The sequence below is a fragment of the Pseudophryne corroboree genome, chromosome 3, assembly GCF_028390025.1.
Source record: "Pseudophryne corroboree isolate aPseCor3 chromosome 3, aPseCor3.hap2, whole genome shotgun sequence".
Taxonomy (NCBI): Eukaryota; Metazoa; Chordata; class Amphibia; order Anura; family Myobatrachidae; genus Pseudophryne; species Pseudophryne corroboree.
The window spans coordinates 40,057,558-40,079,277 of NC_086446.1; the positions used below are offsets into that span (position 1 = coordinate 40,057,558).

Consider the following 21,720-nt stretch of genomic DNA (forward strand, 5'->3'; position numbering starts at 1 on the left):
GACACCCTGGGCAGCTGCCCAGGAAGAACCCACCGACCTAATAGAGTGGGCCTGTACAGATTTGGAACCTGCCGTAGAATAAGCATGCTGTATAGTAAGCCTGATCCAGCGAGCAATAGACTGCTTTAAAGCAGGACACCCAATTTTATTTGGATCATAGAGAAAAAACAGTGAGTCCGACTTTCTGTGACGAGCTGTCCGCTTCACATAAATCTTCAAAGCCCTCACAACATCTAGGGACTTCGAAGCAGAAGAGGCGTCTGTAACCACCGGAACCACAATAGGTTGGTTGATATGAAACGCAGACACCACCTTTGGAAGAAATTGCTGATGAGTTCTAAGATCAGCTCTATCCTCATGAAAAATCAAATAAGGGCTCTTGTGAGACAACGCCCCCAGTTCCAACACACGCCTGGCAGAAGCCAAAGCCAACAGTGTGATGGTCTTCCATGTAAGAAACTTTATGTCCACCACCTGTAAGGGCTCAAACCATTCTGATTGTAGGAACTGCAACACCACGTTGAGTTACCAAGGTGTCGTAGGAGGCACAAAGGGCGGTTGGATGTGCAGAACCCCCGTCAAGAACATCTGAACCTCAGGGAGAGAAGCCAATTGTTTCTGGAAGAAAATGGATAAGGCTGAAATCTGGACTTTTATGGAGCCCAGACATAGGACCACATCCACACCTGACTGCAGAAAACGTCCCAGTTGTAATTCTACCACAGAAAAGTTCATGTTCTCACACCAACAGACGTATATTTTCTAAATACAGTGGTATTGCTTAGACGTTACCCCTTTCCTGGCTTGGATCAAAGTTGGAATAACTTTGTCCGGGATCCCCTTCCAGGCTAGAATTTGACGTTCGACTTCCATGCCGTCAAACGTAGCCGTGGTAAGTCTTGATAGACGAACGGCCCCTGTTGCAGGAGATCCTCTCGAAGAGGTAGAGGCCATGAATCCTCCAGAAGTATGTCCAGCAGATCCGCAAACCAAGCCCTTCTTGGCCAGGCCGGAGCAATGAGAATTGCATGAACCTTTTCCCTTTTTATTCTTTTGAGAATTCTTGGGATCAATGGAAGTAGTGGAAACACGTACACCATCTGGTAGATCCAAGTAGTCACCAGAGCGTCCACTGCCACTGCCAGTGGGTCCCTCAACCTGGAAAAATACCACTTTAGCGTCTTGATGAGACGAGAGGCCATCATGTTGATTTGTGGCATTCCCCAACGATGAGACAAGCACTCAAACACCTCCGGGTGAAGGCCCCACTCTCCTGGGTGGAGGTCGTGTCTGATGAGGTAACCTGCTTCCCAGTTGTCTACTCCTGGAAAGATTGCCGACAACGCCACAGTGTGTTTGTCTGCCCAGAGGGGAATCCTTGTTATCTCTGACATTGCTGCTCTGCTCTTCATTCCGCCCTGTCGGATTATGTACGTTACCGCCGTCACATTGTCTGACTGAACCTAAATGCGTGATCTTGAAGAAGATGTGATGCCTGTAGAAGGGTGTTGTATATGGCCCTTAGTTCCAGAATGTTGATTGGAAGAATGGTTTCCTGACTTGACCATTTTCCTTGGACTGTTCCCCCTGGGTGACTGCTCAACAACCTCTGAGGCTTGCGTCTGTGGTTCGCAGAATACAATCTTGAATCCCAAACCTTCAACCCTTGGTCAGGTGAGAAGTCTGAAGCCACCCCAGAAGAGAAATCCTGGCTTTTGGCGACAGACATATCTTTTGGTATACGTGAAGATGTGATCTGGACCTTTTTTTCTAACAGATACAGCAAGGGCCTTGCGTGAAACCTTCCATACTGTAGTGCCTCGTAAGAGTTTACCATCTTCCTCAGAAGGCGAATGCATAGATGCACCAAAATCCGGGTTGGTTTTACAACGTCCTGCACCATCGACTGGATTACCAATACCTTCTCTAATGGAAGGAATACCTTCTGGGACTCCGTATCCAGTATCATCCCAGGAATCCTCCGCGTTGGTTCCAGGTGAGATTTTGGTAGGTTCAGAATCCACCCGTGATCCTGGAGTAGTCTGGTTGAGAGGCCAATGTTGTCCAACAGCCTCTCCCTGGAAGTGTGCTTTTATCAGTAGATCGACCAGGTACGGTATTATGTTCACTCCGTTTGCGGAGGATAAACATCATCATCTCTGCCATGACCTTGGTGAACACCCTCGGTGCCGTGGATCCTACGTACGTATCCAGAGACACCAGGAATTTCCCCTCCTCCAGACCTGAGATCACCGCTCTCAGAGACTCCATCTTGAATTTTATCATCCGCAAGTACGGGTTGAGTGACTTGAGGTTGAGAATGGGCCTTACCGAACCGTTCGGCTTCGGTACCACAAACAGGTTGGAATAATAACCCTTGTTTAGTAGCTGAGGTGGAACTGGAACAATGATCTGCGTCTGTACCAGTTTTTGAATTGCTTTCTGTAAAGTCAAACTTGCTTCTTGAGAAGCTGGTAAGCCCGATTTTGAAAAATCTGCGAGGTGGGAGTTCCTGAAACTCTAGTCTGTATCCCTGGGCGATAAGATCTTTTACCCAGGGATCTTGGCACGAAGTTGTCCATATGTGACTGAAATCTTTTAATCGGGCTCCCACCCGCCTGTCTTCCAAAGCTGAAGGCTTTGAGGAAGCAGAACCGGAGTTCTGTTCCTGTGAACTTGCAGCTGTAGGTTTTCTGGGTTTACCTCTAGCACCTCTGAAGGCAGTAGAAGAACCTCTGTTTTTGTTCTTAAATTTGGCAGTCCGAAAGGAATGCAAAGTTGGAGCTGAGTAGGATATCCATGTAACCAGTTCAGCTCCAAACAAGGCCTCACCTGTGAATGGTAGGCTTTCAGGAATCCGCACCTGCAGTCCACTGGCATAGCCAAAAGCCTCTGTGTGCTGACATTGCCGTGGCAGTTGTGCGAGCGTTGAGCAAGCCAATTTCTTTCATGGCTTCCACTATAAAATTTGTAGAGTCCTGAATATGCTGTAGGAGTAAAACTCTCTCCCCTCTGGGTAAGAAATCTAACTTATCAATTAGATTACCTGACCATTTAGCAGTGGCCCTAGTGATCCATGCACAAGCAATAGTGGGTCTCTGGGCTACCCCAACAGCTTTGTACGGGGATTTGAGAGCGGTCTCAATCTTGTGTCTTGCGTTCTTTAAGGAGGCTGCCCCAGGGACAGGTAAGACTTTCTTACGTGACAGTCTAGATACCGATGCGTCTCCAATCGGTGGGTTTTCCCATTTTTTCCTATCCTCCTGAGGAGATGGAAAGGATATGAGTAATCGCTTAGGGATTTGAAACTTCTTCTCAGGATTAACCCAAGTTTCTTCAAACAGAGCATTTAACTCTTTTGATGCTGGAAAAGTAGCAAAGGATTTATTTTTTACGTTAAAATAAGACTCCTCCACCTCCTCTGTCACCTTATCAGGAATTTGTAGAACGTCTCTAATAGCTTCTATTAGAGCCTGTACCTCCGTGAAAGAGCTGCATCCCCCCCGCAGAGTCCACCTCACCCTCTTCCACGTCTGACACGTCGTCATCAGTGTCAGCCTGCAGGATCTGGGCCAGTGTATGCTTCTGTGGACCAATGTTAGGGGTCTAGGACGCTGGTATGGGAACTGAATCTCTAGTCATCAGGTCATTCACAGACTGTCTTAAGTATTGCATCTCTTTCTCATTCTGGGATCATTTGAAATATTCAAGATTATCCCATTAAGAGAATCCAAACATGCTGGTTCGCATCCACTAGCCTGAGAATGTGTACTATCATGAGTACATTGTAGAGATCCCCCTGGGGAAGAAAAACACTCTGCGGTTAAAGAAACACACTCCTTAGACATTGTATTGTGAAAGTACACACACACACACACGAGAAAAGGTTAAGCACGGTTAACCCACACAGAGCCCTTCTAGGGAGACACAGAGTATGATGGAGCCAGCCACTCAGCATCCTTCTAGCTAAAGCTTAAGCCTAGCTGGGTCGCAGACTAAGAACCCTTAATAGGGTATTAGTACACTTAACATAGTAACTAAGGTTGAAAAATTACAATTGTCCATCGAGTCCAACCTATTTGTGGTCTCCTATGCAGTCTTATTATAGGACTAGTTATTTTTATGTTCGGACTAGTTATTTAAACTATAATGCGTGCCTACGCACCATAACCCTGAATATGTTTATCCAATAGGAATTTATCTAACCCATTATTAAAAGGTGTTGACTGAGTCCGCTGTTACTACTCTCTCAGGCAGGGAATTGCAAACACGTATTGTCCTTACTGTGAAAAAACCTTTTTGCCTCAATGTGCGGAAACGCCTCTCCTCTAACCTAAGCGAGTGACCACATGTCCTCTGTGCTGATCTATTATATATTTGTCCTCTGTGCTGATCTTATATATTTGTAGATGTTGATCATGTCCCCTCTTAGTCTCCTCTTTTTCAATGTAAACATGCCTAGCCTTGCAAGCCTTTCCTCGTATTCCAGCATCTGCATGCCCTTGATTAGTTTGGTCGCCCACCTCTGAACCTTTTCTAGCTCCAGGATATCCTTTGTGTAATATGGTACCCAAAATTGCACACAGTATTCAAGATGAGGCCTCACTAGTGATTTATATAATGGGAGTATAATACTCTCGTCTCTTGCATCAATTCCCCGTTTTGTGCATTCTAATATCTTATTAGCCTTCTTTGCTGCACTCCTACTTTGGGTACTGCTGCTCAATTTGTTATCTATGTGAACCCCTAAGTCTTTTTCCAGTACAGAATCCCCTAATATTACCCCATTTAATATGTAGGTGTTATTTTTGGTCTTGCCCCCACAGTGCATTACCTTACACTTGTCTGTGTTGAATCTCATTCCTCCATTTTGCTGTCCATGTTTCCAGTTTAGTTAAGTCATTCTGAAGAGACTCAGCATCCCCCTCCATATTTATAACCTTACACAATTTGGTATCATCTGGGAAAATTGATACCATGCTGTCTAGACCTACCGTTAGGTTGTTGATGAAAATGTTGAACAAAAGTGGTCCAAGTACAGACCCTTGTGGCACACCACTTAGTACTTTAGTCCAATTTGAAAATGATCCATTGACCACAACGCGCTGCTCCCTATTATCTAACCAATTACTGACCCAAGTGCATATTGTGCTCCCTAGCCCTATTTCTTGTAGCTTGTAGTTAAGACGCATGTGTGGTACAGTGTCGAAAGCTTTGGCAAAGTCTAAAAAGATTACATCCACCTCCTTACCCTGATCAAGGTTCGCACTTACTGTTTCATAAAAGCCAAGTAAGTTGGTCTGACATGATCTGTCCTTCAAAATCCATGTTGGTTCCTTTTAATGACCTTATTTGCTTCAAGGAACTTTTGAATACTGTCCCTTAGAATACCTTCCAATACTTTTCCCACTATAGATGTAAGACTAACTGGTCTATAATTACCTGGTTCAGCTTTGCTCCCTTTTCAAATATTGGCACTACCTCCGCTATACGCCAGTCTTTGGGAACCATACCCAATTTAACCGAATCCATGAAGATCAAAAATAGAGATCTTGCTAGTTCAGCATGCAGCTCCATAAGAACCCTTGGGTGAATTCCATCAGGACCAGGTGACTTATTAATCTTTAACTTTTTTAATCGGTCACAGACTACCTCCTCGCATAAATAAGCATTTAGCAGTGGGACATTATCTTTGAGATTTTGTGTTAGACCCAGCATTTGGTCCTCTCTGGTAAATACCATTGAAAAAAACCTTGTTTAGTTTGTTTTCTATCTCATTATAATTTTTGATTAAGACTCCCCTCTTGTCCTTTAAAGGGCCTATTCTACGTCTTTAGTCTCTTGCTGTTGATGTACTTAAAAAAAAATTTGGGATTCACTTTGCTTTCCTTTGCTACTAGTTTTTCTGTTTCTACTTTAGCCGCTCTTATTCCATTTTTACATATGTTGTTACAGTCTTTATAGTGTTGAAATGACTCCGCATCCCCCTCAGATTTGTATTTTTTTTTGAATACTCTTCTTTTTTTGCCCATTAATTCCTTTATATTTTTGTTAAACCACATTGGTTCGGGGGTTTTTATTCCTTTTTTGCTGCTGGTGGGAATAAATTTACGAGTATTATTAATTAGAAGTGATTTTAAAACATCCCATTTCTCTGTAGTATTTTTTCCTTGAAATAGAATTTCCCATTCAATGTCCCTTAACGCTTCCTTCATCATGTCAAAGTTGGCTTTGCTAAAGTTTAGAGTCCTAGTTGAGCCAGTATAGGACTGCTTATAAAAACAGATATTGAATGTGACCATATTGTGGTCACTGTTACCTATGGGCTCTCCTACTTCAATATTTGATACCAATTCCCCATTGTTAGTGAATACCAGGTCTAAGATTGCATTGTACCTAACTGGTTCCTCAATTAATTGAACTAAGTATCATTTAGCATGTTTAAAAACATATTGCCCCTAGCAGTATCACATGAATTGATTTTCCAGTTTATCTCGGGATAGTTAAAGTTTCCCATCACTACTATGTATCCTACTCCTGCTGCTTTCAATTTGGTTCAGTAACAATTTCTCGTCAGACACATTAATACCAGACGGCCTGTAGAATAACTCCAATAATAACTGTCAGGAATCGGCGCATTGCTACGTCTCACCTACCAGCGCGCTGGTGTGCAGGCCTCCGGAGGTCATGGCCCCAGTTACGGCTGCAGGTGTGTATGGACCGTAAGCGTCATCTTCCGCATTGCTGAGTACCCCTGAGTCCGGTCCTGTGTGCATTCTGCTGCGTGCCGGCGTCCTGCCTGTGAGGTTGTTGCCATGACTCCTGCACTGATCCAGGTGTGCAATCCAGCACTGTGTCTCCACCCAGAGTTCAGTAACCAATCACAGCAGAGCCATGGGTATAACTCCCAGTCCGTGGCTCACTCACATTGCCTCAGACAACGAGTCACATACCGTGTGGCTTGTTCTCCGGACTCCTGCGTTCCTGTTCCCAGTGATTCCTCGTGTTACCTCCTGTCGCTTCATCTCACTTCAGCTCTCCTGTTTTCTTCAGACTTCAGCCACAGCCAGTTACCAGCTCATCAAGCAGTAAGAGACTCTACTCAGGTGTTTCATTCATTACTACCTGTGCACTGCTATCTGCATACCATCTGTGCATCTCTGCAAGTATATCATCTCATTGCATAGAGACTGTCTCCTGTTTGGGCCTAGAGAGGCCATAAGGACTTTGTTATACAGAGACTGTGTGTTTTCCAAGTCTTACCGGAGTTCTGTTTATTTCATTCACATTCAGCATCAAGTCACTATATATTTCTGTTGCAAGAGACTTTTCTGTTGTTGTGGATTCAATTACCAATCACTGTTACTTTATTGCCTGGTTTCAGTTTGTCATTCACTGCTATACCATCCACTCTGTGATACCTGTGTAATAAACTTCTGCGCTTATGCGCCGGACTTTCATATTGCCTCCCCGCTTTGTACATCGCACCAACACTGACCCACTAGTGCTCCCGCCGGGGACAGACAAACCCAGAGACCTGACAATAACTTCTTTATTCCTTTACCCCCGCATGCAATTTCTACCCATAACGTCTCAATAGTATTTACAATCCCTTCTTGAATATCTTCCCGTATAACAGGTTTTATAAATGGCTTTACGTAAATACATACCCCTCCACCCCGTTTATTTAGTCTGTCTCTCCTGTACAGCGTGTAACCCTCTAGATTGACTGTCCAATCGTGAGATTCGTCCCACCACGTTTCAGTAATGCCTATCATATCATATTCCTTGCTTGCTGCGAGGATTTCTAGTTGCCCCTTTTTACCTGTAAGGCTTCTAGCATTTACATACATACATACATACACTTGAGATATGTATTTCCCCTTATGGTAGAGACATCATAATTCTTATGCTGTAAAGATGACCCGTTATCGTCGTTGGATACATTTATTCTAAAACCCTTTTTAGTTCCCATATTACTACCCTTGCCATCTGCTCTACTCCTCCCCCGTTTTGTTCACTAACGCCACCCCTGCTATTCTTACTGAATTAGGAGAAAATTACCTTAGATGTCCTTGCCTTAAGTTTCTTGCCTAATTCCCTGTAATCTTTCTTAAGGACATCCCACCTACTACTAACTTTGTCGGTGCCAACATGCACCAAGACCGCCGGGTCGTTCCCGGCCCCTCCCAACAATCTATCTACCCGGTCCGCGATGTGCCGCACCCGAGCACCCGGGAGACAACAGACCGTACGGCGATCACGTCCCTGTAGCAGATTGCCCTATCTGTCTTCCTTATATTGGAATCCCCTACCACCACAATCTGACTAGGTACCTTACTAACTTTTAACACTTATACTGCTCCCCCACTACTATGACCCCCTGCTACCGCTGAGTAAGCTGGAGTCCTTGTGGAGGAGCTGCGCTTCCCTGCCAGTCTGTTCAGTGAGAGCTGTAGAGGGAAAATGGCGCTGGTGAGCTGCTGGATCTGCTCACAGTGAAGCCGCGCCCCCTTAATGGCACGTGGTCTTCCCAGTATTTTATACTGGCTGAGGTAATATGGTCTGCCTTACCCTGTAAGCTGTACTGCCAGTGCGGGTATTGTTAGTTGTGGCTTCAGATCCCATCACAGCGGAACACACATACACACTGCATGTCTCTGAAGCCTGGAGCCGCAGCCTGCCCGTCAGCGCTGAGCTCCTACCCTGCCGCCATTACAGCCAGCGACCCTCTAACCGGTACGCCGGCTTCCTACTCGCCAGTCTTCATACTTCTGGCTCAGTTAGGGGTGATGGCGTGCTGCGGGAATGTACCGTGGTGGGGCTTGCAAATGGTTCCCTCAGGAGCTCAGTGTCCTGTCAGCGGGGAAAGGGACCATTAACCCTAATGAGGTTGGCCCGTTCAGCCAAGTCCCACGAAGCAGGCACTCTGGTGCTAACCAGACCTGCCTGAAAACAACAAACAGAAAAAATAAATGTAGAATACTCTTTAGGAGCTTCCCTAAGCGTGACCGGCTCCTCCGGCACATTTTCTAAACGGAGTCTGGTAGGAGGAGCATAGAGGGAAGAGCCAGCACACTATCAAATTCTTAAAGTGCCCAAGGCTCCTAGTGGACCCATCTATACCCCATGGTACTAATGTGGACCCCTGTATACTCTAGGACGTAAGAAATAACACTGTGCAGAGCGCAGCCAGGCGAGCGATGTCCATGTCATACTAAGCGATGTCCATGTCATACTAAGTCGACATACACACCAAATATTTTTTTTAAAACCCATGTCGACTTTTTAAATGTTGTAATATTGACAGTGTCGCCATTTCAAGTGTCGGTTTCTCCAGCAGGGTCCACAGGTTATCCACAGGATAACAATGGGATATGATGGAGCGACAGCGGATTGGCACCAAACAATCACAAGCTTTCAGTCCTCCCAGGATGCAACGGGCTCGTCCATATATTCCCGCCCACTGGCTCAGGCAAATCATTTTTTTTGTTTGGTGCGGCAGGAGACGGACCATGGTCACAGGGCTGCTGTTCTAGGCAGCCCTAAGCTTTCTTATTTTATTTTTATAGTCTTACTACATTGTTTTTGCGTGATCTTTCCTAACAGCGTATTATGCGCATATTGGAAAGAGTCACTCCAACAACTCTCCGCCGGGTCGCAACAACGCTTACCCACGGTTCAAGTGCTGTCTCGACGGGCGTCTGTGTCGGATAACTAGCAGGTCCAGCAGATGTTACCAGGCATCCACATAATGCAGACTTTGCTGGGTAACATACCAAAGCCAGCATCAGAGAACAGGAAACCTCATCAGCCAGTGACATTACTAAACCACACTATCTATCCAGACTGCCCCCACACATACATACAGGACACTTGTGGGCTGAGCTACCAACATCTGCTTCCACACTACACAAAGTGCTCCAGGTGGATGTGTATGTTGCAACAGCAGCCTCTATATGGTCCTCTGGTCATCCCCAGGTAGAGTAGCTTCACCAGACGTATGATAGTAAATTAAGCCAATAAATCAATCATAGTGATGACCTAATTACTGATAAATGAGATACACCAGAGAGTATGGGGAGGAGACTGGTCAGATCTCTGGGCTGGTAACAAACAGTGACATGATGTGAAGGGGAGCAGGAGAATAAGAGGGGCTGGTGGCTCCTGATGTATGAGATACACCAGAGAGTGTAGGGAGGAGACTGGTCAGATCTCTGGGCTGGTAACACACAGTGACATGATGTGACGGGAAGGGCAGGCTTATAATAGGGGGTGATGGCTCCTGATGTATGAGATACACCAGAGAGTGTGGGGCGGAGACTGGTCAGATCTCTGGGCTGGTAACACACAGTGACATGATGTGAGGAGGAGAGCAGGAGTATAATAGGGGCTGATGTTTCCTGACTCCCAAATTGAGCAGATACTTTTCCCTCATTAGGCTGTACTGACAGAGGAGGGTGTAGGGGAAGATACTTCTATAGTGATGCAGCAAGGAGAATATATGTGACTCTTTTCTGTAATAAGGATTATTACCTGTGCTGATATCTGTAGGGATTTCCTCTTCCTTACACTTCTGATCTCTCCTCACATACGTCTCTTCTTCTCCCTCTGTATCTTCTGCCTTCATATCAGTCACATGTGTCTCTTCTTCTCCCTCTATATATTCTGCCTTCATATCAGTCACATACGTCTCTTCTCCCTCTATATTTTCTGCCTTCATATCAGTCACATACGTCTCTTCTTCTCCCTCTATATCTTCTACCTTCATATCAGTCACATATGTCTCTTCTTCTCCCTCTATATCTTCTGCCTTCATATCAGTCACATACGTCTCTTCTCCCTCTATATTTTCTGCCTTCATATCAGTCACATACATCTCTTCTTCTCCCTCTATATCTTCTGCCTTCATATCAGTCACATACGTCTCTTCTTCTCCCTTTATATCTTCTGCCTTCATATCAGTCACATACGTCTCTTCTCCCTCTATATTTTCTGCCTTCATATCAGTCACATACGTCTCTTCTTCTCCCTCTATATCTTCTGCCTTCATATCAGTCACATACGTCTCTTCTTCTCCCTCTATATCTTCTGCCTTCATATCAGTCACATACGTCTCTTCTTCTCCCTTTATATCTTCTGCCTTCATATCAGTCACATACGTCTCTTCTCCCTCTATATCTTCTGCCTTCATATCAGTCACATACGTCTCTTCTTCTCCCTCTATATCTTCTGCCTTCATATCAGTCACATACGTCTCTTCTTCTCCCTCTATATCTTCTGCCTTCATATCAGTCACATAAGTCTCTTCTTCTCCCTCTATATCTTCTGCCTTCATATCAGTCACATACGTCTCTTCTCCCTCTGTATCTTCTGCCTTCATATCTTCTGCCTTCATATCAGTCACATACGTCTCCTCTTCTCCCTCTATATCTTCTGCCTTCATATCAGTCACATACGTCTCTTCTTCTCCCTCTATACCTTCTGCCTTCATATCAATCACATACGTCTCTTCTTCTCCCTCTATATCTTCTGCCTTCATATCAGTCACATACGTCTCTTCTCCCTGTATATCTTCTGCCCTCATATCAGTCACATATGTCTCCTCTTCTCCCTCTATATCTTCAGCCTTCACATCGGAAAGGTGGTCACCCTGAATAACAACAAAATAATACTTTAGTAATGTCTGATAACTTTAAGACTGAACAACAGAATATCACTGTATAAGACACACAGCTTCTCTACAGATCATATAGGGATAGTGTGGCCGGAGACCCCGTCAGCCACAGGGACAATGGCGTCAGCGACACTGAAGGGGTTATCCTTCCATGCCCGGCCCCAATTTACAGAGACAATGGGCACTAGGCGCCCCATTCAAATGTACTAACGGCGCCGGGAGCAGAGTGTATAAAAATGTCTCTATGTTATATCACTGCGCTGTGCGCAGTTGGAGAGTTATACACTGCACGTTTTATAATGTATTTGTATCCAAGATGCTCTTAGTAACTATAGGATAAGTCATGGTACACTCTCACATAGGAAGTCATATGCTCCGTAACCTCCTAGTGTAATCAGATCTTTTGATGTGTTGGTCAGGGCACAGCAGGTAATGTGCTTGGGTTCTGCAGTTCTTGTGAGAAGGTGTAAGAGTGAAATGACCAATGCTCTGGTTACAGCACTTCCTGTGAAATGACCCCTAGGTGTTCTTTTGGTGTGTCTATGCTATTGGGGAAATCAGTTTGTTTTCAATGATTTCCTGTATATTCACGTGAATGGCAGGGGGAAACAATTTCTATACTTTCTATAAGTGGTTTTCCTGTACCATTTGTTACAAATACAGACACTACTGTAGAAACTATAAAATCTGTGTGATCAAAGGAGACTTGTAAATTACCAGGTGGTAAAGGAAGCAGTTTAAACGATACCAAACTTTATGTGACAGGAAGGAGGAACTTGCTTTATGCATTTATATCCTTTTAAAATGTAATTTATTTATTTAGATTTTGTAAGATATTGTGATTGGATGAAAAAGACTCAGGGTGGGACTACCCCCATGAGATTCAGTGTGGTTTTACTGTATAAAAAGGTTCCTGCGAGCCTCAGGGAGATATACACCATCTTCTGTCTGCTGTGAACATCTGCTGTATTGCTGTTGCCCCTAGAACTAGGGAAGAGTTATTTTTAGAGCTATTTGAGTTAATAAACATATTTTGCCTCAAGACGACCGCTTCATCTTGTAACCTGCAGGGTTATGCCAAACATAGCCCCATTCTTCGGCTGTTCGGCTGTTTTGGGTACACCTAGCGTCTTCAAGCTCAGCCTTCCGCCAGCAACCGTGCCGTGTTTGGGCAAGCGATTAGTGGGGATCAGTCAACGCCACACAGGTGTGGTAAGACAGCATGTTGACGCATACAGAACAGAAGCGTGGTTCCAGACGCCACAGGAAGGAGGAGTCTGGTGATGGCAGCATAGTACCCGCCCACTGGGCAGTGGGTGGAGTCAGTAACAGGCGGTTACTGACAGTAAACGTGAATCCCCTAATTGGCCAGGTCCCGTGTGACTTGTACTGCCATTCTGTGACGGCAGGACGCGAGGCAGTGAGGGCTTTCGGAAGCGTCCGTTCACAGAGAGTCCCTTTGGTATATTAGCGAGACCCTACATCCCACCTACCTGATACTCCTGTGAGATCCTGTGATTCTCCTCTGTACAGTCCTGGGAATACAGAGGATGGGGACATCTCTCTGGGGTAGCTCTGTTACTGGGTCCATCTGTAGGAGACACACAGTGACTGAGTACAGTGTATAATTGTGATTAAGAGATGATGTGTGTATATAGGGGGCCCCCATACCTGCTCTCCCCTGTACAATACATGACAGTCTCCTCTTACCCAGTGATGTGAGGGGCCGGTGATTCTCCATCATCACGTCCTTGTACAGACCCCTGTGTTCCTCTATATACTCCCCCTCCTGCATGGAGAGATAGACAGTGACATCCTGACACCTTATAGGAACCTGACACACATAATGATAGACACTATAGAAAAAATAGGATTTTGGTACTTACTAGGTAAATCCTTTTTTTTTAATCCATAGGGGGCACTGGAGTACTCTTGGGATATGGACGGCTTTAGCAGAACAAAAGGCACTGAATATTTAAATTTAGTAACTCTCCTCCCCTCCATATTCCCAGAGTACCTCAGTGTTTTTTACTGAGCCGAACAGGAGCGATAGAGAGGTTGACAATGGAGAATTACATACAACATAATGGACAACAATAAAGTTGACACATAACGTTACTGACAACTAAACAGTTGACATCATAACCGATAGAGCTTGAAACTTTGAACCAGTCGGTGAGAATTCTGTGTTACCATAAGATCCACTGAACTTACCACAAACCAGGTAAAACTGCTCTTGGTGGGCGTCCAGTGCCCCCTATGGATTCAAAGAAAAGGATTTAACTGGTACCAAAATCCTATTTTCTTTTTCATCCACTAGGGGTCACTGGAGTACTTTTGGCATGTACCAAAACTTCCCCCGTGGATGGGAGAGCTGTTTGGCACCTGTAACACTAGGCGGCCAAAGCTAGATGCTGATGCCGCCTACGTATCAAACTTGTAAAAGCGCACAAACGTGTGCACTGATGACCTTGTAGCCGCACGGCAAAGCTGCGTCGTAGAAGCCCCATGACCAGCTGCCCATGAAGTTCCCACAGAACGTGTGGAATGAGCTGTTACTGATGTAGGCGGCCGTAACCTAGCATGAAGGCAAGTCTGACGTATGGTCAGTTTAATCCATCTGGATAAGGTCTGCTTAGAAGCTGGCCAACCCATCTTGGTAGCATCATAGAGAACAAACAACGTATCTGTCTTACGAACTGTAGACGTTCGGGATACATAAACGCATAGTGCGCGTACCACATCCAAAGTTCCAGAATCTTCTGTTAACACATGAACTACTATTGGTTGATTGATGTGAAAAGATGACACTACCTTTGGCAAGAAAGCGGGATTTGTCCGAAGTTCCGCTCTGTCATCATGAAACACCAAATACGGTGGCTTGCATGACAAGGCACCCATATCTGAAACACGCCTTGCCGAAGCTAAGGCTAGGAGAAAAAGTGTTTTCCAAGTGAGAAACTTAGCATCCACTTGTTGTAAGGGTTCAAAATATGAAGACTGTAAAAAATCTAAAACTAGATTCAAGTCCCATAGCGCTGTAGGTGGAATGAATGGAGGCTGTACTCTGAGGACACCTTGCAGAAAGGTGTGTACAGACGGCAATAGACCAAAACATTGTTGAAAGTAAACTGACAAAGCAGAGACCTGGACCTTTAAGGTAGATAAACGCAGTCCTCCATCTAACCCCGTCTGTAGAAATAACAAAAGACGGGATAATTTGAAAGATGATGTCAGAAACTTCCGAGCTTCACACCAACCTATATAGGCACGCCAAATTCTGTAATAATGAGCTGCCGTAACTGGCTTCCTAGCACGTAACATGGTTGGTATAACCGAATCTGGAATGCCCTCTCTTCTTAAGAGGGCGGTCTCAACAGCCACTCCGTCAAACACAGCCGCGCTAAATCGGGGTAAAGGAACAGACCCTGTTGTAACAGGTCCGGATGTAGCGGAAGCGGCCAAGGATCGTCTGCGAGTAGTCCGTGGAGATCCGAGAACCAAGCTCTCTGAGGTTAATGAGGCGCCACTAATATGACTGTGGCGAACTCTCGTTTGATTCGTTTTAGCAACATAGGGAGCAGCGGAAATGGTGGAAACAGATACACGAGGCTGTACGGCCATGCGATTGTGAGAGAATCCACTGCCACTGCCTTTGGATCACGCTTTCTGGACACATACTGGGGCGTTTGGTGATTGTGGTGCAATGCCATCAGATCCACTTGTGGGTAACCCCACCTCTGGACCATCATGTGAATCACTTCTGGATTTAATGCCCATTCTCCTGAACAAAAATCCCTGTGTCTGAGATAATCTGCCTCCCAGTTGTCCACTCCTGGAATGAACACTGCTGACAATATCACTTGGTGATGCTCGGCCCAATTGAGGATTCAAGCTACTTCCCGCATGGCCATGCGGCTTCTTGTACCTCCTTGTTTGTTGTTGTATGCGACCACCGTCGCGTTGTCCGACTGCACCTGAACAGTCCGAGACCGGAGGATGTGCACTGCTTGTCGTAGCGCATTGTAAATTGTCCGGAGTTCCAGGACATTTATAGACAACAATCTTTCGTGATCCGCCCAGAGACCCTGGAGCTGTCAATTCTGAACTACAGTTAAGCCACCAGAGTAGAGATACTCTGGCCCGTGGAGACAACCTCACCCTCTGGTGAATCTGCAGATGCGAGCCCGATCACTGTGCGAGCACATCCAGTTGGAAAGGATGTGAGTGAAATCTTCCGAACTGAAGCGTTTCGAAAGCCGCCACCATTGTGCCTAACAGGCGAATGCACAAAGGTACCGAGACTGTGCGTGGCTTGAGCACTAATTGTACCAGATGACGAATAATCTGTACTTTCTGTTCTGGTAGGTAAATTCTTTGATCTACCATATCGAGAATCATACCTAGGAATTGAAGTCGTTGAGACGGAATCAGATGTGATTTCTTGAAGTTGACAATCCAACCGTGCTGAACTAGTACATTGTACGTGAGCAACGCATGTTGGAGGAGTATCTGTTGAGCCGGTGCTTTGATGAGCAGATCGTCCAAGTACGGAACTATTATCACTCCTAGGGATCTGAGTTGAGCTATCATCACAGACATCACTCTGGTGAATACCCGAGGCGCTGACGAGAGGCCAAATGGTAGATCCTGAAACTGGTAATGGTTCTGCCGTATCACAAAACACAAAAACCTCAGATGAGGTGGCCAAATCGGAATGTGTAAGTACGCATCCTTGAGATCCAGCGCAATCATGAATTCCTGTGGCTCTAAACCTGCAATTACTGACCGCAGAGATTCCATCTTGAATCTGTAGTAAGGGACATACTGATTGAGGCCCTTTAAGTTCAATATTGGCCTGACCTAGTCATCCTGCTTTGGTACCACAAACAGACTGGAATAATAACCCTGACCTTGTTGGTGTACAGGGACTGGAATCAAAACTGCGGAATCCAGCAGAGACTGAATGGCAATTTGCATAACCGCCCTCTTGTCGTCCGACACAGGCAGTCCTGTCTTGAAAAACCGCAGTGGCGGGAGACAGTCGAACTCTATTTTGTAACCTTTTAACACTAAATTGCGGATCCACCCATCTGTGGATGTCTGGAACCACGCCAAATGGAACGTCTGAAGGCGTGCTCCCACAATTGGAGATCCGAGATGGGCTGAGAGCCCGTCATGCCACTGGCTTGTCGGTGACCTTAGCATCCTGATGACTGGTGTTGGTTTGTGGAAAACCACATCCTCGACCTCTTCTACCAGGCGTGGCTGTTCGTCTACCACGGCCTCAAAAGGGCTGAGGTCTAAAGGATTTGAACGCCATCCCAGAATATTTCCGTCTAGGTACCGTTGGAGGCAATGGTAGGAAAACAGACTTTCCTCTCGTGGCCTCAGAAATCCATTTGTCCAATTCAGGACCAAACAACTTCTCGCCACTGTAAGGTAACGCTTCTATACCTTTTTTGACCTCTGCCTCCGCTTGCCAAGAACGCAGCCAGAGTGCTCGTCGTGCCGTAACTAGCGATGATGAAAGGCGAGAACTGAGCTGACAGACGTCAGTAGAAGCTGTACACAGATAATCAGCAGCTTCACAGATTTGATCAGCGAGAAGTATAAGGTGATCGTCATGTAGACCAGACTTGAGTTCTGTTATCCATACAATTAGCGCCTTAGTTACCCAAATGCCAACCAACCCAGGTCTAAGCAACACTCATGCTACTATATACATGGACTTTAGCATAGCTTCTATTTTCCGGTCTGAAGGGTCTTTAAGCGTAGTAGCAGTTGGTACTGTTATGGTTAATTTCTTTGTAAGTTTTGACACAGACAAATCCACCATTGGCGTATTCTCCCATGTAGATGTCACCGACTCTGGAAACGGGTAACTAGACTTAAATCTGCGAGGTATAGAAAACCGTTTATCCAGATTCTTCCTTGTTTCTAACATCTTATTAAGAGATTCCGAAACAGGAAAACACATCGGAGATCACTGCCGTTTAGTAAATACGACTTCATCATTTGTCAGAGGCTCCTCAGTTTCTGTAAACTTCAGAGACTGACGCTGATGAGATTATCAATGCCTGGGCTGTCAAAATCTTCACTATCTGACTGCTGGTCTACTTCACCCTCCTCACCCTCATCTTGCGCAGTGAGGTCTGGCATAGAATCGTCAGAATGCAACATAGCAGAAACTGGTAAATCATAAGACAAATTGAAGGCTGAGACCCCTCCGGTAGTTCTGGCGGTCTCACCCGAGACTTAGATCTTGCCGCTTCCCGCTCTTGTCGAGTGGCGGCCAATTCTGATTGCAACCCAGCCATGACATCTGTTAGCATAGCCCATGGAGGGTCCGGGGATGAAACTGGCTTTGAAACCGGAGCGGAAATTGTATTCGTAACAGAATTCACAAAACATACTGTACATGTGGTAGATCCATCCGGTAGCACACTCTTACAGACACTGCAGTGAAACTGCTTTTTAGTCTTTGCTGGTGCCTTACTCATTATGCAGACAGACAATACAATATAAAAAGACAGACCACTTGCACGACTCAGTAAAATTGTACTAAGGTGTGTGTAATATACATATATATATGGCCGCAGTGCAGTGCACGTGGCCAGTACTATATGAAATCTGATCCAAAATTCCCACTAACACCCCTGCGCCATCCGGTGGAGTAGAGATGTAGGTCAGGAATGTTCTGGAATCACAAATAGGAAGAACAGGAAGCATGGTTAAAATGGCATCCATGCCATGCTTACAGTTATAACAACAGTGCAGGTTATAAATTGTGAAAAACATATATAACCTGAAAATATGCTGTTTAAAACAAATCCTGTTAATAAAGGCTTAAAAGCCTATACAAGTCTTACAACCCATGCAGCCTTTTATGCTGCTGCTGCTATGGGTTTATACACTTCTCCCCCCCCCCCTCCCATGCAGCTGCGCTGCATGTGAAGACTTCTCCCCCCCCCCCCCCTGTGCTCCATGTACCGCTGTATATTCCAGCTGGGAGCGGGTACACTGAGCCGGGGAACTTTACAGGGAGCCGGGGCGCGGGTAGAGGGAGCCGGGGAGCAGGCACAGGGAGCCGGGGAGCGCGCTCTATAGAGCCGTGGAGCGGCGGCTATGGAGTGACAGAAGTGCGGCCGGCGTACAGGGCTCTGTGCAGTGAGACTGAGCGGCTCTAGCAGCCGCTTAAAAGACTAACCAGCGGCGCTGCACTGTTAGCGGCGGGCGGCGCACATAAAGGAAAGTGTTCCCCACACAGCGGGGCGGCAGCGTGAGCTGACTGCCCCGTCCCCCAACATACCTGGACACCTGTGGTGAGGGGCTATGACGGGGCTTCTTCTGCAAGCTCTGTCCAGCCTTTCCTGCAGGTTGATCTGCACTTCGCTGTGAGGGTGCTCTGTAGTGAGGACCGACACGCCAGCAGCTGCTTGTAGCAGCTTCCACTATCTCGGACCCACGCCTTTTGGAAGGAGGGAAGGGATGTGTATAAAGTTTAGTAAAAATAAAATATTCAAAATAAGTGTGGGAGGTCCACACAACACATGTTACTGCTGTGAGCACAGAAAAAAAACTGAGGTACTCTGGGAATATGGAGGGGAGGAGAGTTACTAAATTTAAATATTCAGTGCCTTTTGTTCTGCTAAAGCCGTCCATATCCCAAGAGTGACCCCTATTGGATGAAAAAGAAAGAACATCCTCACAGATTATCCTGACATTCTCTTAGTGTTATGTTAGTCAATGTGAATATAAGGAGACGCTACCTACTACCACAGTGTATACAGAAAGAGCAGAAATCTGCAGCTGAATGGGCGCCGGTCACGTATCATATATAAAACACAAGCTTTTATTAAAAACTATTAAAATAATAGAAATCCTCACAAAACAGCCCATAAAATAACAAAAGCAGAGGTTATGGTAGATTTACCTAGATAACTCTCTTTCTCTGAAGTCCACAGGATCTACCTTGGGATATATAGTAGCGACAGCAGAACGGGCACCAAACAGCTAAGCTTTTCAGACTCCCAGGATACAATGGACCAGCCCCCTATATCCCTGCCTCCCGGCTAATGACTAATGACAGGACACTACAGGCTGCTTCCACTGTATACTAATAATAACAGGACTCCACAAGCTGCTCCCCCTGTATAGAAGGAACCCATTACCTGTTGCCGGACGACAGACTCCTGCTCGAGCGAAAACCGGAAGTTGCAGCGATAGAAGAAAATCTCTTCCTGTATGTGTAACGCACAGGCCGAAAGTGAAGTGGAACGCAAAATCCGGAAGTGGAATGGAACGCACAGCCCGGAAGTGAGGTGTGATTGGCAGGGGAACACAAATGGCTTCCTTCTCAGTGACCGGCCACACTGACGTTCATATCCCCGCCCCCGGGTCCTCCTCCAGCCCCGCCCCCGGCCTCAGCACAGGGAGAGGGCGCGGGTCCCGCACATGGCAGTGTGACAGGCGCTGGGGGCAGGCAGGGAGGTGTGAGAGAGGGCGGGTACCCGTGCAGCTGCTGCAGGACACAGAGCAAGGGCTGCATAGGTGCAATGCTTTCTGTGTGTATATCCAGAGATAGATGTACAGGGCGCCGGCACATCTGCACCGCAGCCTCATCCGGGCATAGTGGTGGGGGTTGGGGAGTGCTGCTCTCATGGTGCCAGGGCGTCTGTGCATTGTATCTATGTGATCTTCTGGGGCATAATTGTGTCATGTCTGGGCATCTGTGCATCGTTCCAGAGCCTCTAAGCACCATGTCCGCCCATCTGTGCACCGCATCCGGAAAACTGCACCATGGCCGCCCTTCTGTCCGAGTGTTTGTGCACAGTAGCGGATTTTGCCACGGGCGCCGTACCAGGGCAAGATCCGCTGCTGCTGTGCCCCCCGCTGCCGCTGTGAAGGGAAACTCCTTCTTGGAGAGGTCCTTTACTGTGCGGTGCGCGATGACGTCATCGCGCACCGCACATCATTTCAGTCTGTACAGGGGGCGTAAATGACCACACCCCCTGTACGAAGCCACACCCTTTATTTCCGCCTGGGGCACACAGAGCCCCAGAACCGGCCCTGTTTGTGCATCATGAGCAGTCTATCACTCACGCCACTGCCCCCATGACTGTCATGTTCCCTCCTATGACTGGATGCGCCAAGCGATCACAGATTGGTTTTGAGTCTCATGGTGGGCCAATACGGGATCACCTACCGTCAGCAGCTGCCTGTTACTGACTCCGCCCACTGCACAGTGGGTGGATACTAAGCTGCCACCACCAGGTTCCTTCAAGGAGGTACTTGGAACCGCGTTTCTTCTCAGGCTTCTACCACCGGCACCTGATACCGCTTGCCGCTGTGTATGTGTAGACATGCTGCTGCCACACCTCCTGCTGGCACTCTCCGGTGCACAGAGCGTTAACAGCTTAACCACTTAACTGACGATTTCTCATACGTCCTAGAGGATGCTGGGGTCCACTTCATGACCATGGGGGTATAGCCGGATCCACAGGAGCCATGGGCACTCAAGACTTTTCAATGGGTGTGAACTGGCTCCTCCCTCTATGCCCCTCCTCCAGACCTGTTTTAGAAATGTGCCCAGGCAGACTGGATGCACTCTGAGGAGCTCTACTGAGTTTCTCTGAAAAGACTTATGTTAGGTTTCTTATTTTCAGGGAGAACTGCTGGCAACAGACTCCCTGCTTCGTGGGACTGAGGGGGCAGAAGTAGGAACCAACTTCCTGAAGAGTTTCATGGCTCTGCTTCTGGCTGACAGGACACCATTAGCTCCTGAACTGAACGCTAGCCGTGCCTAGATGCTCACTCCCACAGCACGCCGTCACCCCCTCACAGAGCTAGAATCAGAAGACAGGTGAGTATAAGATAGATCTTCTATCAAGCAAAGTGACGGCTGAGGTACAGCGCGGCTGGCGGGAGCGCAGCGCGCCATAGCTGCCCACACACACAGGCACTGCAGGGGGGGCGCCCTGGGCAGCATATACACCTCTATAAACTAGCAAAAAGTGGGCATAAGATGCCGCTGGCACAGC

At 46.6% G+C, this 21,720-nt stretch overlaps 1 protein-coding gene across 1 annotated transcript in view; it reads right to left on the minus strand.

Annotated features, from left to right (window-relative positions):
• Positions 1-19,903, minus strand: part of LOC135057127 (uncharacterized) — a 166,580-nt gene extending 146,677 nt beyond the window's left edge. Inside the window, exons 1-4 of the mRNA XM_063963023.1 lie at positions 19,852-19,903; positions 13,388-13,466; positions 13,171-13,268; positions 10,537-11,653 (exon numbers count right to left, since the gene is read on the minus strand). Coding sequence (XP_063819093.1) covers positions 10,537-11,653; positions 13,171-13,268; positions 13,388-13,421 — 1,249 coding nt within the window. The 5' untranslated portion in view covers positions 13,422-13,466; positions 19,852-19,903. The remainder of the gene's footprint in view (positions 1-10,536; positions 11,654-13,170; positions 13,269-13,387; positions 13,467-19,851) is intronic.
• Positions 19,904-21,720: the final 1,817 nt, after the last annotated feature.